The 15,859-nt window shown below is 38.2% G+C and overlaps 1 protein-coding gene across 1 annotated transcript; it reads left to right on the top strand.

The window, feature by feature from the left end:
• The first annotated feature begins 309 nt into the window (after positions 1-309).
• On the top strand, positions 310-3,260 carry LOC147870356 (uncharacterized). The gene is made up of 2 exons (XM_087339194.1): positions 310-1,692; positions 2,320-3,260. Exons 1-2 carry the CDS (start codon positions 346-348, stop codon positions 3,076-3,078), a joined length of 2,106 nt encoding a protein of 701 aa, XP_087195320.1. The 5' UTR covers positions 310-345; the 3' UTR covers positions 3,079-3,260.
• The last annotated feature ends 12,599 nt before the right edge of the window (positions 3,261-15,859 follow it).

Here is a 15,859-nt window from a genome sequence, read left to right as displayed (position 1 = left end):
TGCAATAATGCATACATAGATGGTTAGTCCCCAAGAAGCCCAGAGACCTAATAATAAAGGAAAAGAAAGAAAGAAATCATTACACAATATACATATGTACATACTCCGGAGTCAGGAGTAAGGACGGACGGGAAGGAGAAAGCAGAAGTCTGACGCAGCAGAGACACAAACACACACACACAGCCTTGTTTTTCAAATTACATAATTCCAAACGTTTCGATTCCCCCCTCTCCCTCTGTAACCCTCCCTAATACTAATAATCCCAAAGTTCAAATTTGGACGAAGACGAAGACGAAGGAATTCCTGCGATCACTCGATCGAAAAAGAAGCAGCGCAGGAAGACAAATGCCTCCTCCTCCTCCGCATTTAGAAGAAGATGGGCTTGCCTATGATCATGATCATGATCATGATCACCATGTCAGCTATGGCGGCGATGCCCACGTAAGCTGCTCCCCATCAAAGGATCTCGCCATCCATGTTTACAGTAACCTCGCTAAGCTTCACAAACAAGACATGATCCCTCACCTCCCTCGCATCATGTCTTCTGTCATGGCCTCGCTCTCCTGTTCTCCTCGACTTCACTCCGCTTGCTCTGATGTCGTCGTCTCTCTCGCTGTTCATATCATCGACCTTTCCCAGGATCCTTCCTTGAACGAAGAAACTCTCCGATCTCTCTGCATACCTCTTATTCCTTCTCTTTCCTGTGAGAATCTCAACCTTTCTTCTGGTTCAGCTACTTGCTTGAAAACTCTGGTGGAATCAGATCCATGGCGTTTCTTCGCTCCTCTCGATCTTCAAGAACTTGTCTGTTCCAGAGCTATTTCAGCCTTTTCTGCTCATGCTGCTGATAATCGAGACCGCCACTGGGTTCGATCTCATTCTGTCTCTCTCATTTCCCTGCTCCGATCCCTTGCTGAATTCAGCAGCAATGTTGTTATCCAAGGCTATGGCACTCGATTGCTCAGTGTCGGCATGGAAATCCTGCAGTTTTCTTCTTCTTCTTCTTCTTCGAGGAGAACACGAAAGATTGCTGCAGAGCTTTTAGAGAGTATCCTTAAAGTCGTGGATGCAGACCTGTTAGATCTTGATCTTAGCCCCATCTTTGGTGTTTTGGAAGGACATAGGAGAGATGGATTTGCTTCATCAAGGAGAAGCTTCTGCCCTTCCATAGCTAAACCATTGGTTCTTCATCCCTCTCAGAAACACAACTTTCCTCAGCTTTCCCTGGATTCCAGCTTCCGTACTCTGCAACAAGATACGAAAAATCTTCCTTTGCAAAAGTTTACTGCACAGAAACCTATTTACGATAAAGAAAACCTTCCTCCTCCTTCAGGTAATAAGACAGGAGGGCATTCTCATGGATTCTCAACAATACATTCCACAAATAAGAACAGAAGTTCATTAAGAAACATCTTGAATTCTCAAGCTCAAGTCCCTCTCTTGTCCTTATCACCCATAACTGGCAGTGGATTGGATTTTACCATAGGTGGTTGTCCCCATGAAGAAGATGATTTTTTTCTCTCTACAGCAGGAAGATCCTTTATGCAAAGCAATGATGATGAAAATGACCCAAAGGATGGCCAACTCTTCACTCTATCAAAAGATTCCATGGCCTCTATGAAGGATGAGAAGCCCTATCATCCAGAAGATGATCGTGAAAGCATTATCAGTTTTGAGGATGGATCTCTTCAGGTATGTCATATGCATATATACATACACATACAGTTTGATAGGATTAATTAAGTTTTTTTCAATTGCAAAACATATTACAGAACTTTTATGGCTGACTGGAATACTCTGAAAGTGCAGCTAAGTTTGTGTTATTATGGACTTAATTAATTTCCTTTCTTGTACACTTAGAACCTACGTGTGGTAAATATATGCCACTAATAACAATGAAACCGAACATACATGAACTATTTAGGCTAGTTCTGTTAAGTTCATGTAATTGACATCCATATTTGTAGTTTCCAAACCTTGTATTTACCTATATATGTTTAGATTATTCTTGTCATGAAATCCATATTTGTAGTTTCCAAACCTTGTATTTATCTATATATGTTTAGATTATTATATTAGAGCATAATTACATCTTTTAGAAAGTCTGGTATGAGTCATAGGACTGGTTGAAAGATTATATTTTCAGCTCATAATGATGCTGGGCCCTGGGAATATATCATAAAAGTGCAAAGTGTTGTAGTACTGGTTTAAGGATTGTTTTCTCAAGACATAATGAGGCTAGATCCTGGGAACAAATATAAATACAAAAGTGAACAAAGAAATCTGTCAGGATTTCAATATATCATCCTGCATTTGCAGGTGAACAAGCAAATTTCTGAGGAAGACTTGCTTTCCACTCTGAAGGATCAGGTACAGCAAGATGAAAACTCTCTATGTTCTCATTGGGAACAAGAGGGCTCCTTGGATTTTGATTTTGATCCCTCAGGCGATTCTGATTTTAATCCCTTAGGTGAGACATTACAAGAAAGTCCAATTTCAAGTGGCTATGATTATTCAACGATGGAAACTGTTTCACAAGTATCAAATTTATCTCCACTTAACAATGGAGCATTAGATTTTGATTGTCAGACTATGTATGATATGATGGTTTCTATTAAGTCACAAGCATCCAATTTATCCCCTGGAAGTAGTTTTGCAAGAACGTATTCTGATGAGGGTAACAATTTTCGAGTTAAGTCACCGAGGTATTTTGATGACAACACCAATGGTGAGCTTGACTCGCATGATCTACTGATCAGGTCTTCTGATTGTTCTGATGAGGAAGGTTCTAGTAAGTTCAAATCAACTCCTTCCAAAGTGATTCACAGTAGCTGTTATTCCAAGAGTTCAAATCCTGCCCATTATACTGAGGCCGGATCAGTTATTTCCATGAACAGAGATATATTGGACCTTGATTCGAAACCAATGAGGATCGTCAACAAATCTAGAAGAACCATCGTCTTTGATCTTCTGAAGCAATCTACTAAGCTCTTCTTGGAGTTGGCATTTTCTATTTTTGTCATCTATGTTGCTGTGATTGTATGCCTGGCCGATGATAAGGCACTTGTGCCAACTTGATTTCTGGGCACTTCTACGCTTTAATCTTCAAGAACTAAATGTTTTTCACCATAGATGGTTCATTGACCATCATTGGGACTGTACGCTACATGACCAAATTAATCCTCATTGAACTATGCCTCTTTGTATTTGTCTTATGAAATTGTGCATTGGCCGTCATTGGATTCTGATTAACAAAGAAATTGTGCTCTGGCCATCATTGGCCATAATTTGGTTATGTTGTTCATTACATGCTGTCATCTTCAAGAATGATGTGATACACAGACACAAATCTTATTTTCTTTGTTTGTTTTTGTTGTTACTAATTGGTGTCACACCACTTGGTCATTTCAATTGCCGGTTGGTTCACATTTCCACGTGCCATAGAGAAGTAGGTGTCTGAATCGAAGTGTAGCGACAAGGAGGAATGGCACCAATCAAGGCATGTGGTGTCAAGCACTTTCCACGAGCCATATAGAAGTAGGCGTCGGAATCAAACTGTAGTGATGAGAAGGAATGGCACCAATGAAAGCATGTGGTGTCAAGCACTTGGCTGGCCGTAGTATGAGAAAGGTTTTGCTTGGGAGCATGTAGTTATTAAAAAACATAAATTACATTACATTACATCCATGCACTACATATGTTACGTACGTACATACATTATTACTTTTGCATGCATACATACGTTGCATTGGGGTGGGGAATGAAGTTCAATGATGTTAGTACATACCAGATGGTCAGGTCAGAAATAAAAGAGACGCCTAGAGGCTGAGAAGTGAAATAGGAGAAAGTAAAGATGATTTGATTTAAAGTGTTTGGAGAGAGAGAGAGAGAGAGAGAGTATGAAGAGGATGTCGTAATGGTGTCGGTATGAAGAGCATGATTGATTCAAACTTTTGGGAAATCACCTACATTACCACTTTCCTCTTTTTTCACAAATTACCGCCTCCTATTACTGGGTACCCACAATCCCAAATGTGGCGGACTGCCGCTAGTGCCTTTCAACAGCTGATAATAAAATTAATCTTATTATTAGCATCACTTAACCCGACCTCATATGAATATTACTTATATTCCAAAATTCTTGTGTAGCAGGGTGATTAGTGTTTCATTATATTCCGACTATATACCTAATGGGCTCTGAAATATCACACAGGCGCACTAAATATTTGATTCTCTAGGATTCCTAGAATTAATCCCTCTAATGAAACACATTGCAATTGATAGCCAGTTGCTCACAATTCATTCATCCTGATTGCATTAAGTGAACCCTAATTTTGTCTCATTCTTGGCGATTAATCATGATCAATCTCTCTAATTTGCCCAGTTCCTAATGATATGTTTGAATAACGCTAATTGGCAATCGATTTATCATTTCTCCTGAAAGTGATGTGTTCCAGTTACATTGATTCAGCATCAGATTGAAGGATTGCAATTCAACATGATGGCAACTCAATTATCCCAATTAAAGCTCTAGTCCAATGTCACCAATTTTTTATGTTGTGTTCACCAATTAACATGTGAAATTATCATAAAATATTAAATTATCATTTTTCCTTGAATAGTAACTCTCACTTTCATGGCCATTGTGAGATCAAGGAGTGGTTACTGTCATGCAAGCATCCACCATCGCATAAAGAGGTATTATCTTGGCGCATACATGGGACGCCATCTCTACAAACACATGAAGACCAATCTCATTGGGAAGCAAGAATTTTATCTCAATATCCCTTGAACAAGATCAAGCTACCTATCCCATGTACATTCTTTTGGTATTACGGCTGGGCAGTAAACCCTTGTCTTCTTAATTTATGTTCCAGCTAAAAAACTAGTGAATATATAATTTGGAGCAACACCACAAATATACGAAAAAACCCCTTGTTCTCCAAACAATAGTGAGAATTTTATAGTTAATTAGGCGCTATAAGATTAGCTACTTGCATAAAGGCAACTCCTTCCAGGACCATGAGCTCACAAAGCCAAGTCAAACAGCCTACGTATATGTACTTGTGGTGACAAGGCAAACAAGAACCCATTTCTCATACTCCACTTGTACCATAGATCCCTGCAATACCCAAGATAGCCTAGTCAAACATTGCCTAGTACAATTAGTGGGGGTGGTAATGCCATAGTCCCACAAAGTTAGAACTCGTCGAAAGGCTGACAAAATAATCCGAGTTAACGATGCCCATATGAATTGTGACATATTATAGCACTCCAAATGAATTATTTAGCATTTGGGCATATTAAACGAATATATGCTCGATATCCTCGTCAATGTACATTGTACGAAAAAGGCATGCCTGGCCATTTGAAATGTGTGTGATGGGCGACATTCATTCTCAATGCCATTGTCACAGGCAATTACCTGCCCAAGTAAGTACATGCTTAGGGAGCAAGGAATAAATATTCCCCACAAAATGGAAGGTGAGATTGCCATCCCACATGTAACACACTTGGCATTGGCCACCATCATATATTTTAGATTGGGTACTAATGTGCAAATTATGGAAGCTGCAAGCTGGTCCATCTGAAATCATCTTAGATGGATGGGCAGCACCATAAGTAATATAGTGTGTCGCTTTCTTTACAAACGTCCAATGGTGGGGAAGGTCATCAAGCGCCTCTCTCTAATTTCTCTCTCATGCTAGACTGGCCTTCCTTGAAGGACCTAGGTGGGAAATGCATAACCTTCATTGGATGGAAGAAGGGCCAACGAGAAGAAGAATATGTGAATATGGTGAGTGTGGGAGGCCCCACCATAGAGGCGTCATACATCCATCTTTTTATTCATATCAACCATCCAGTTCCAGTTCCACCCCCGACCCACCCATCTTTTTTATTCATATCAACCACTTGCTACGCAAGAGACCCATGGATGTCGTAACTTTTGCCCAACTTTTGAATTGGCAATCATGCGTGACTCTACTCTAAACCACGATCTAAACTAAGAAGATAAATCATGTTGTTTTTCATATCATTTGGAGTGCGCTTTCATGGTTTGGACATTGCTAAAAGGCATGCAATGCAATGGTAACGTTGGTTAGTTTCGGTAGTTAGACCTTCAATATTATTGATTTATACGAAACATGGCCAAAAACTATGGTGTACCTCCCCTTGTTAGATAGAGAGATGGGAGCCAAATTTGTAGTATTGAAACCATTGATGTCTCAAAAGACAACCTGTAGAAAAAATAAATAAATAAAAATAAAACTAAGCACACTTTTAGTTACACTTTATATTACTTGTGAGAAACCTCAAGATGAGGTTTTAAAACTCACCACAAATACGAAGTTACAAACTTGTGATCAAAAGCATTGCAAGAAGGCTTTGAAATTGCTAAGGGAAATATATTCATGGAGCAAGAGACAATCATAAAATGACTATATCAGAGAATTCTAGAGCAATGATGTCTCATTGAAGACAACATGGTAATTTATATAAGCCCATAATCCCCAAAATCTTATTTGATTGAAAAAGTAGATGTACTTCATGTTGTGGCACTCCAAAACGCAAGTGCTTAACTGATTCTTAAGCAATTTTGCACCTTAATCATCTAGTTGTAACAATTAATTGTCACATTGGAGATTACAAAAAATGCTACAATAAGAATGAAACACATGTTGTTAAATCACGTCAAAAGCAAACCACATTATTAAAGAAGCAATTCTTGTGTATTTATTTAGAAAATGAACCATAGAAATGATTTTGATTGCCCCCAAACAAACACTCATCCTTCCCCACCTATGAAGTTACTTGTGACTCTTTGGGTATGTCGCCCACCAATTTGTAGAGATGTTTGGAGATCATAAGTTTCTTAGTTCGATACATCGTTATGGCATGATGTAGGTTGGGAGAAGTGACATACATTGTAACAAAGACGTATGAAGGTAGGGATATTAACTTATAACTCACTATAAAGGCAAGCCCATTACAAACTAGCAACACATCTATGAGGGGCAAAAAACAATATGAGATATTGATAGATTGGTTTAAAAGGAGGTCAAACATGACCTATACGACCAAATTTAAAGTAAAAACTTAGTGCATAGCGTGCATTGAATTAAGTAGTGATCCTCTTTCAATAATGAACATTTCAATTGCAAGTACACAATGTTGTGATTGTGAGAGAACGATCATGTGTAAGGATAGGAATATTGATTATGAATTTGGGGAATCTTGCAAAATTGGAAGTGGGTGAAAGTGTGATACGCATGTGCACGAACTTGTTCAAGGCAAATCATGCATAACCTTGTGAAGTTGTTTTGAGCCCTTTCTTGCGCCCTACCATCCTATCTAACATCAAAGAGAATATAATGGGTTCAATTGTAAGGATAGCAATGGTGCAAATCACACAAGTGGGCAAAGGCTCTAACATGTATATATGATAAACAGAGAGAACTCAAATTGTGATTAGGTTGTCTAAGAGGACATGGTAGGAAGGTTGTGTGGCCATTCCAAATAGAGATAGAATATAGATTTAATGCAACTCGGATTGCACATTGTGATTATGAGAGAAATTCATGCAAGGATTAGGTTGCGTCAAAGATATGTGGAAAGCATTATAATTGAATATGACAATGTGCTCTAATGTGTAGGGATGCATGAGGTTTTTGTGGTCGACGGAGAATATGGTTTTGTAGTTAGAGAGAGAGAGAGAGAGAGAGAGAGAGAGAGAGAGAGAGAATGGGATAAATTGACGAGATGGATGTAGCTCCGTTGGTAAGAGTGAGAGAGAGAGAGAGAGAGAGAGAGAGAGAATGGATGTAGCTCCGTTGGTAAGGTTGCCTAATGGAGACCCATGAGGTCATGGGTTCAACCCCTACATTCCAAAGTGGCATCTAGTGAATTAACAAATATATATGAAGTATATAATTATAGTGATGTGAGTAAAACGGGGTTGTGAACCCAAAAAGACATAATGGTTTGTAGTGTAACAACTTACCAATAGGGGTAGGGTGCATGCTCGACTTGTAAGATTTGTTAGATGAGTCATTGTACATGGGGACATACGTGAACACAAACACACAGACATGGTTTGTAGTGTAACAACTTACGAATAGGGGTAGGGTGCATGCTCAACTTGTAAGATTTGTTAGATGAGTCATTGGACATGGGGACATACGTGAACACGGACACACGGGCATGGAAGGCAAGTGTTAATGGAAAGAAGAGGAGAGAGAGAGAGTGTGTGTTTTGGATGTCAAGTGCAAAAGGGGGAGATAAGGTAGATAGATGGAAAGGAAAGTGAAATGGGGATGGAATGGAGGGGAGGGGGAGCCAAAAAGAAGAAATACATACATAAGGGAAGGGAAGGGAAGGGAAGGGCGTGGGAGGGGGAGAAGGCAGGCGGACGTCGTCCACGTGCTGCCTCCCTACCACCACTCGCTGCCACCCTCCCCCCCCCCCCCTTCTCTTCCCTTTTTGTTCCCTCAATCGCCCTTAATTCTCTTTCTCTCTCTCACATATGTACATACATTACATATATATATATATATATATAACCCACCCACAATACATTAACCCCAACACCTACACCTACATACTCACTCATTTCAGTTCATCAATCAATCCATCCATCTCTCCCTCCCTCCCTCCCTTCCTACACCAGCCACTACTCCCTCTCACTGTAACTACTCCACTCCACTCCACTCCACTCCACTCCACCTTCTTCTTCCACTTCCACTTCCACTTCCACAAGTCTACTTACTGTCACGCCAACATCATGCAGCAACCACCTAACTGTCATGATGCTCATGTTTGGATGATGACCACTGGCCGGATGATTCAGAAGAAGAACTTGAACATCATCATGACCATGAATGCTACTATCTCAGGAACCTATGCTTTAAAACTTATTTCAACCTTATCTCGCATTCACGGAGATGACGATGATGATTCTCCTGACGTCGCCCCTGCAGCCTAGGCAGCTGCAATATATAGTTAGATTGAAGGGCATTCATTTCCTTTGAGTTAACAAAACTGACCAAGGGTTCACTATATATGTATACATAGTGTACTACTTATCTCATTTCAATGTATCGCTACATATGGAAATTAGGGGGGGAGGGGGAGTAGAGAATAGATAGACTACTAGGTTAATATAATAACCATAGCATGATCATAGGCTCTTTTTTGAAACTAAGTGGAGAGAGAGTGCGTGTATGTATGTATTTGGGAGGAAGTGGGGGCATTGGTAATGCTTCATATGTAAATCATATCTAATGTTGCCAATGTGCTCTTTTAATGTATTGTGATCCTATGTCTTGATGGAGACAAAATGTACCAATCTATATTAAGTCTTCTTTTATAATGGTATAGTTTTAAGCTATTTTACATAAGTACCCCCTTTCCTCTCTTGATTCTCTATACATATTTCTATGATAATTTCTATACTTAGATGGTTAATGCGCACCTAGCTAGAATTGTGTACATTGTCATTATAACACGTTTTGTCAAAACCAGGGGTCATTACTTAGCAAATGTGCATCATAGGGTCTTTGCCTGAAATTTCAGTAAGTTGGAGAGATAGACATACATTCGTACTTCATACTTTGAGTCACTAGATCATCATGTGTCTGAGGGGAGAACATGGGTCGTGGCGAGAGTTGTGCTAGTTAATGTTAATGTGCATGAGAAGTGCAGGGGACTACACCAATCCCATCGTATTGTCTCATTGCCTGTGGTTCACTATTGTGGTCGATACACCTGAAGTTCATTTTGAGCTAGGAGGGAGTCACAAGGACATAGAACTTGTCAAGCTAAGGGATCTAGAGAAAGGGGTAACGGTTAACCTCAACATATGGAGAGTTTTAACTCATCCAAACTTTGTCTCTGACTCTATTGGAACAATTAACTAGAGTTACTAGCTTATATTAAGATAATATGCCTAACCTTAGATTATTTTTTAGTGGGAGAGAGGAATACACTTAGTAAGATTATACATATATAGATATGGTTTGATATTTGAGGGGGAGAGAGGAGAGAAATGATGATGATAATATTGATTATGATGCAAGGATTCGATGTAACAAACTAAGAAGCACACCTTTAACCTCCCCCTTTTTCATCACAATGGTAGGGGCTTCGCTGTCATTTGAATAGGAAGTGTAAGCATGCGCATCGCGTGTTGTTGATTTTGTGAGTTTAAGTATGAGTACCAAATGACAATTGCTACAAATTTGCAAAAGTTGGGAGGTTAAAGCATCCTTTCATTGAGCCAATCCCATAATCTATTGGAAATGTCTTTAAGTTCCCTTACAAAGGTTAGAAGGGTCACAAGGTGTGTCCTTTTTAATAGCAATTCATATTCCTTTTATTGCTTCATAATGACAATAATTTCTGATTGACTTGAAATGTTTTCTACCAAAATATTAATATATATTATGAACAGGTTTTTGAGTTCAAGTCGCATTTAAAGGAATGTTGTGAATCTAATATAGAATTCTATTATCTATATCTCACTAGAGCTTCATGTGCACCAAATCTAGTCATCACTATATATAACCCCACAAAACATGTTCATCTTGGTTTTGTTCACCCTTAATGCACTTGCTTGTAAGCCACATTTGTCGTTTCATCCACATCCTCATACATTAACCTTGCCACTAGTCAATGGAGCTTCTTTTCCATCCCCTCCACAATCTTGTCTTGTCGCACCTCATACCACAATCTCTAGTGTTATTCTTGGGTGTTGATTGTCAATTGGTATCCTTTTTTACCTTCCATATGAACCTCACCGATATCTAGACTTTCAAGTATACTTCATATAAAAACAATTGTGAAATGAGGAAACTCTTTATTGATAAGATGTAACCATGCGGGATAAAAAGAAAAGATTGTCAAGGATGTTGAAAAAAATGGATTAGAAGATCTGTGGATGCATACATGAGAGGACAAGCTAGAAATCTTATGGGAGAACATAATGAGAGGGTGATCAAGCAGGGCTGAGGCGTGCTTTGGAGAAGTTGGCTAATCAAAATGATAGACGGAATGCTGAGTAATATATGTGGCATAGACTCCATTGATATGGATGTTAAATGTGGATGGATTGCTGCAGCTAAATAAGTGTTCAAGAGTTTTTTTGTTAAATATGTTGCAATATTCATTGTAATAGTGGACTGTTTTGTATATTGCCTTTGTCCACTTTAAGTTTAATACTAATGGAGGATATTTTTTTGGAAAAAAATAAAAAAATAAAAAGATGAGGGAATATGAAGGAGACTTGATTTGAGCAAGAGAAATCAGTGGAACAAAGTTTGACAAATAGCTAGTGATAGTAGAGTCAAGGGTCACTTCAAGAAAATAATACACAGTAATAATGCAAAATTGATTTGTGGGTATGCTACTTCCACGAAGCTTTTTAGCTCTATGACTTTCCCCCATCATGTAAGTGTAATCTTGTGCTATGTAGTTATTGTATTTGAACCAAAATGTAGATGTAGGCGTTTTGTGTCATAATTGCTCAAATCTCATTATCTTCACTGTAGACACATTGAAATTCGTTTTCTTGGATATATTGGAGTTTCAATGATCTATTGAAGCAATATTTAACAGATCCATCGAAGTTGTAGAGTTTTTTTTCATACTAACCTTACCTTTATCAAAGCAAGCAGTGTTAGTGGATTTGGATGCGCTTCATGTGTCCATGCTCTTTGGCCAGTCATTAACTCAATGTGTCCACTTCATATGCTTGTTGTTGGTTTGTATATGAGGATATCAAGGGGTGTTTTAAAGGTTTGTAGTGTGTGGAATGGTTTGAGATGAAGTTTTACAGTCCTAGATTTGGGAGTCTAGTGAATGATTGTTGGGGAACCATTTTGGGTAACCGCCAATGATGGGGTAAGGAGAACATAGGTGTTCATGTTGAACCAACCTTGGATTTCATTGTTGTGTCATGGTATTTTCCTTACCTCATATGGTCTTTTGCAATCTAGTAGGCATGCGTAGCCCTTAATGTAATTTGTTGTTTTGGAACTTTGTGGAGGCATTCTCATGGTTAGGTTTGGGACATTTTGGCTTCAAATAGTTTGCCAATGATTTGGAAGCCAAAGTTTGTATTACATTTATGTCACCCTTGGGGATTTGTTAGCTTTTTATGTATTCACCATGTGGTTGGGTATCCTTTGTGTGAGTATGGAGAAACAAAGCCTTGTATGTTCATCGCCCATGCTTGATGGGAAATATTTTTGGGGCCCATGCTTGGATTATGATCACATGATGGAATCAATGATCATAACTAGTGGAACCTCCATGTCAAGGGTCATGATTTCTTCTGTAATGGTGATTGTTATGTGCATAACCATAATTGATTATGAGATAGGTTTTCCATAGTTTAAACTTATGATGAGTACTTGTGGGTTAATTATGAAAGAAACGAGGATATGAATTGTAATATTCAATTCTAAGGTGTGGGATAACTATTAAGTGTGTTATCACATGACCACTTCAAATAAAGCAGTCACGTGTGAACACACTAGGGCCTAGGGCTTTTGCCTACACATGGAGGTTAACTACCTCGTTATCGAGGAGGCTTGACTTATGTTGAGACTATGCCAACGTGGTTATGGCTCTTGTTAGCTAAGCACATGCGATCCTCGCAGGACCCAAGGTACCCGTTGGATAAACCCTCGATGGTATGGGACATCAAGGAGGTTTAGGTCTGTCTCACATTGTTGCTAGGGGATGGTCGGGTGGTTTGGCATCCCTCTTTCCTTTCTTTAGTTCACCATCATCATCCTAGGGATCAAGTATGTATATGCTTAGAAGATTTTTACTTTTGTGAGGTTTTGTTTCCTCTTCATCGTAATTACTCTTTATGTGCTCAGGTCATGCCATTCTAAGTTTTGAGTGATGTGTTGGGCTCTCGTGATTGCATGCACACCTCCTTTGGATGGTACAAGAGACAATATGTTTAAAATTTCCGTCACTTTCTTTAATTTTAGGCAATTAAGTTCTAAATGCTCATAGACACAACTGGGTTATGTGACCTTGTGTTGGAGCCAAGCCATGTAGGTGGCCGAAAGATCTATTGGGTTCTTGAAATGTTTGGTGGGACACTCACTAACCATGTGGACGCCTTAGAAATTAAAACATTTAATCGCGACCCTACACATAAGGTCTCAAGTGTCATTTCTCAACACATACATTACATAGATGACACCTTCCACTTCGGTGTATTGTGAAAATACTTTGTCATTATTTTTACTATACTCCTATTTATAGATCCCATTATCTGGATATTGTTGAAAGGGGTTTAATGCATAAGGCATCAAAATGGAGTTCAACAAATATGAATAATAACATACATTTTAGAAAAGAACTCATTGGCAAGGATGGTCATTTTAGAATTTCGAGCCCAAGCTTTATTGCTATACAGATTAGCACGGGGTAGCAAATCATGTGCCGACAAAAGGTGACATGGTTGTCAGCTATAGACTCAATATGCTGAAAATCAAGGAATCTCCTTTGGACACTCTTAGAATTTTATAGATCCATTTTTTTTTAAAGATTCACCTTGGTATTAGTGAAAAGATGTCCAAAGGATATGAACAACTCGTACATGAAAACACAACCACCATACCCACATCAACCAACATGTCGAATAGTAAAAGCCCTCACACAACGACCTTAGAAACTGCATTTACACATCTAAAATCGGGCCCCTTCCATAATGGGGGGAAAGAGCCACCTTGGTGGAGCATATCTCCACTTTATTCTCTCCCCAAAAGAGGTGAAGACCTCTCCCTACATAAGGCTCGCCAGTTATTGCCTCATATTGACCTCTTAAAGTATGCAATAGCATCGACCATATCACCTTGTCTAAATCAACTGCATTTTGTTTGACTTTCAGAAATACACATTTACATCTTGCCTTCGACAATACCCAAATTACTAAAAAAGATATTGTAGACCAAACCTTATCCTCTACCAAATAACAAATTGGTGTAGCATAAGGGATAGCCAATAACTGCCTTCCATAAGAGAGAAGAAGAAAATCAACACACTCCTTTTCATAATTCTATATTTCTTCAGCAAGCTTTCCCCATCCACAAAACCCCACATATATATCTGTTTACCATAAACAAGATACAAAATTCTCAACACTCTTTTCCAAACTACTCTAGCAATAGGACATATCCATAAGACATGTTGAACCCATTCAATATGAAATCCACAACTATCACATTTCAAATCATGGTCCCACATCCATGAATTCACAGGAATCCCATAATGTACCAACAACCATCTAAACAATACAACTTTTCTAGGAATTTGCATGGCCCCTAGTCATTTCCAATAAGCACCCATCCAAGAATCTTGTTCATTACCAGATCTCTAAAATGTATAGGTTGCTAACACAATAGCCAAAATGCTCCTTTCTAATTTTCTACTCACTTTTACAGAGTAGTAGAAAAAAGGGATTTGCTTACCTAGAATTCTCTGTGCCGATATGATTTTCCATTTCTAGTCACCTGGATCCCACAAAAGGTGGTCAAGGGGCTTATTCTCATAAACCCACACTTTAGATAAAGTTTTTATATAAGTTGGATGTGGATTTAACATCTACTTTAGAGATCCATTTTCTTAATCTCTCATACACTATATAATGGGGTTAGTCATTGTAAAAACTCTAGCGTATACGTTGATTTCAATCTCTTTGGGATCTACCATAAGTAGACTTTTTATCCAACCTTAATATATTAGAATTCATGTGTTTGATGAAAGGATTGCAATGGTACCCTTATGGTTTGGGCTTGTTCAAGGATTGTTATAAATATTTCGGCTCAAAAAATTGAGTTCCTACATTTTTTTGTATGTGTATGTGAGCTTCTCTACTTAATCAAGTTGTGGTTAACACTATTACATACTATTTCTTTCTTTTACTTACATGTGTATGTACATAACACTTAAGCCTTTATAAGGCATTAGTTACTTCTTAATTAGAGTTTTTGGTGAGGATAAGTGAGGGTTCACTAGATTAGTGTAAGTGATGTTCGTAGCTCAAGAGTGCTTAACAATCACTCTCAATTGACTCATGTTTAATAGGGTATATGGCGGGTTGGACCCCTCAACCTATGATACCAATGTGGAGGCAAAACTTTGCCAATACAAAGACATGTGCTTGGTGCAAATACTTTGAGTTGACATAAACGGGATCATTCACAACATTCTGTGGGGCGACTTAGAGTGTACATAAAGTTCTTGCCTCCATTTCTCCCATTGGGTGCCTTCCAACAAATTGTGATTGTCTTACACTAATTGCAAATTGCATCCTATGTTCATGTAATAATGGAAACTCATACTTGGTGAGGTGTCCCTAACACATAATGCAACGTATATTCTCATGGATGGTATATCTAAAAAGACTCTATTTTCTTAGTTGCATGTGTGGCCATAGTTTCTTATTAATCATATGGTTTTATTTATTTATTTGTCATAGATGGATTAATTTTACTTATTGTATATTTTGTTTTTTATTTATTTTTACAACACAATATTTTGATTCACATAATCTAATATTTTACTTCCCATGATCGATTTTTTTAAGTAATATTTTTTAAATTATATCAAATGCCATAAATGAAAAAGATGCATTTAAACGTAAATTATTTTTCTCCTTCATAAATGTTTTTTAGCCTCTGTTAACCGTTATCCATAATGTTTTTAGTAACATATAATGTCAAGACTGTGACATACCATTAGGGGATACGTATGACATAACAAAATTGACGATAACAAATAATGGGAGTCTAAATGACTTGGATCAATATTATAAATAAAGATAAAGATAAAATTTAAA

This window comes from Azolla caroliniana, unplaced genomic scaffold (genome assembly GCF_043228905.1).
Source record: "Azolla caroliniana isolate FFs.n. ecotype wild unplaced genomic scaffold, voAzoCaro1.0.p SCAF_1, whole genome shotgun sequence".
NCBI lineage: Eukaryota > Viridiplantae > Streptophyta > Polypodiopsida > Salviniales > Salviniaceae > Azolla > Azolla caroliniana.
This window is presented reverse-complemented; position numbering and strand designations above follow the sequence as displayed.

Excerpts from the sequence above, each read along its gene's own strand:
- LOC147870356 (XM_087339194.1), top strand. The coding sequence starts at position 346 with ATGCCTCCTCCTCCTCCGCATTTAGAAGAAGATGGGCTTGCCTATGAT. Across the intron at positions 1,693-2,319 it reads TTGAGGATGGATCTCTTCAG|GTGAACAAGCAAATTTCTGA; the intron begins GTATGTCATATG and ends CTGCATTTGCAG.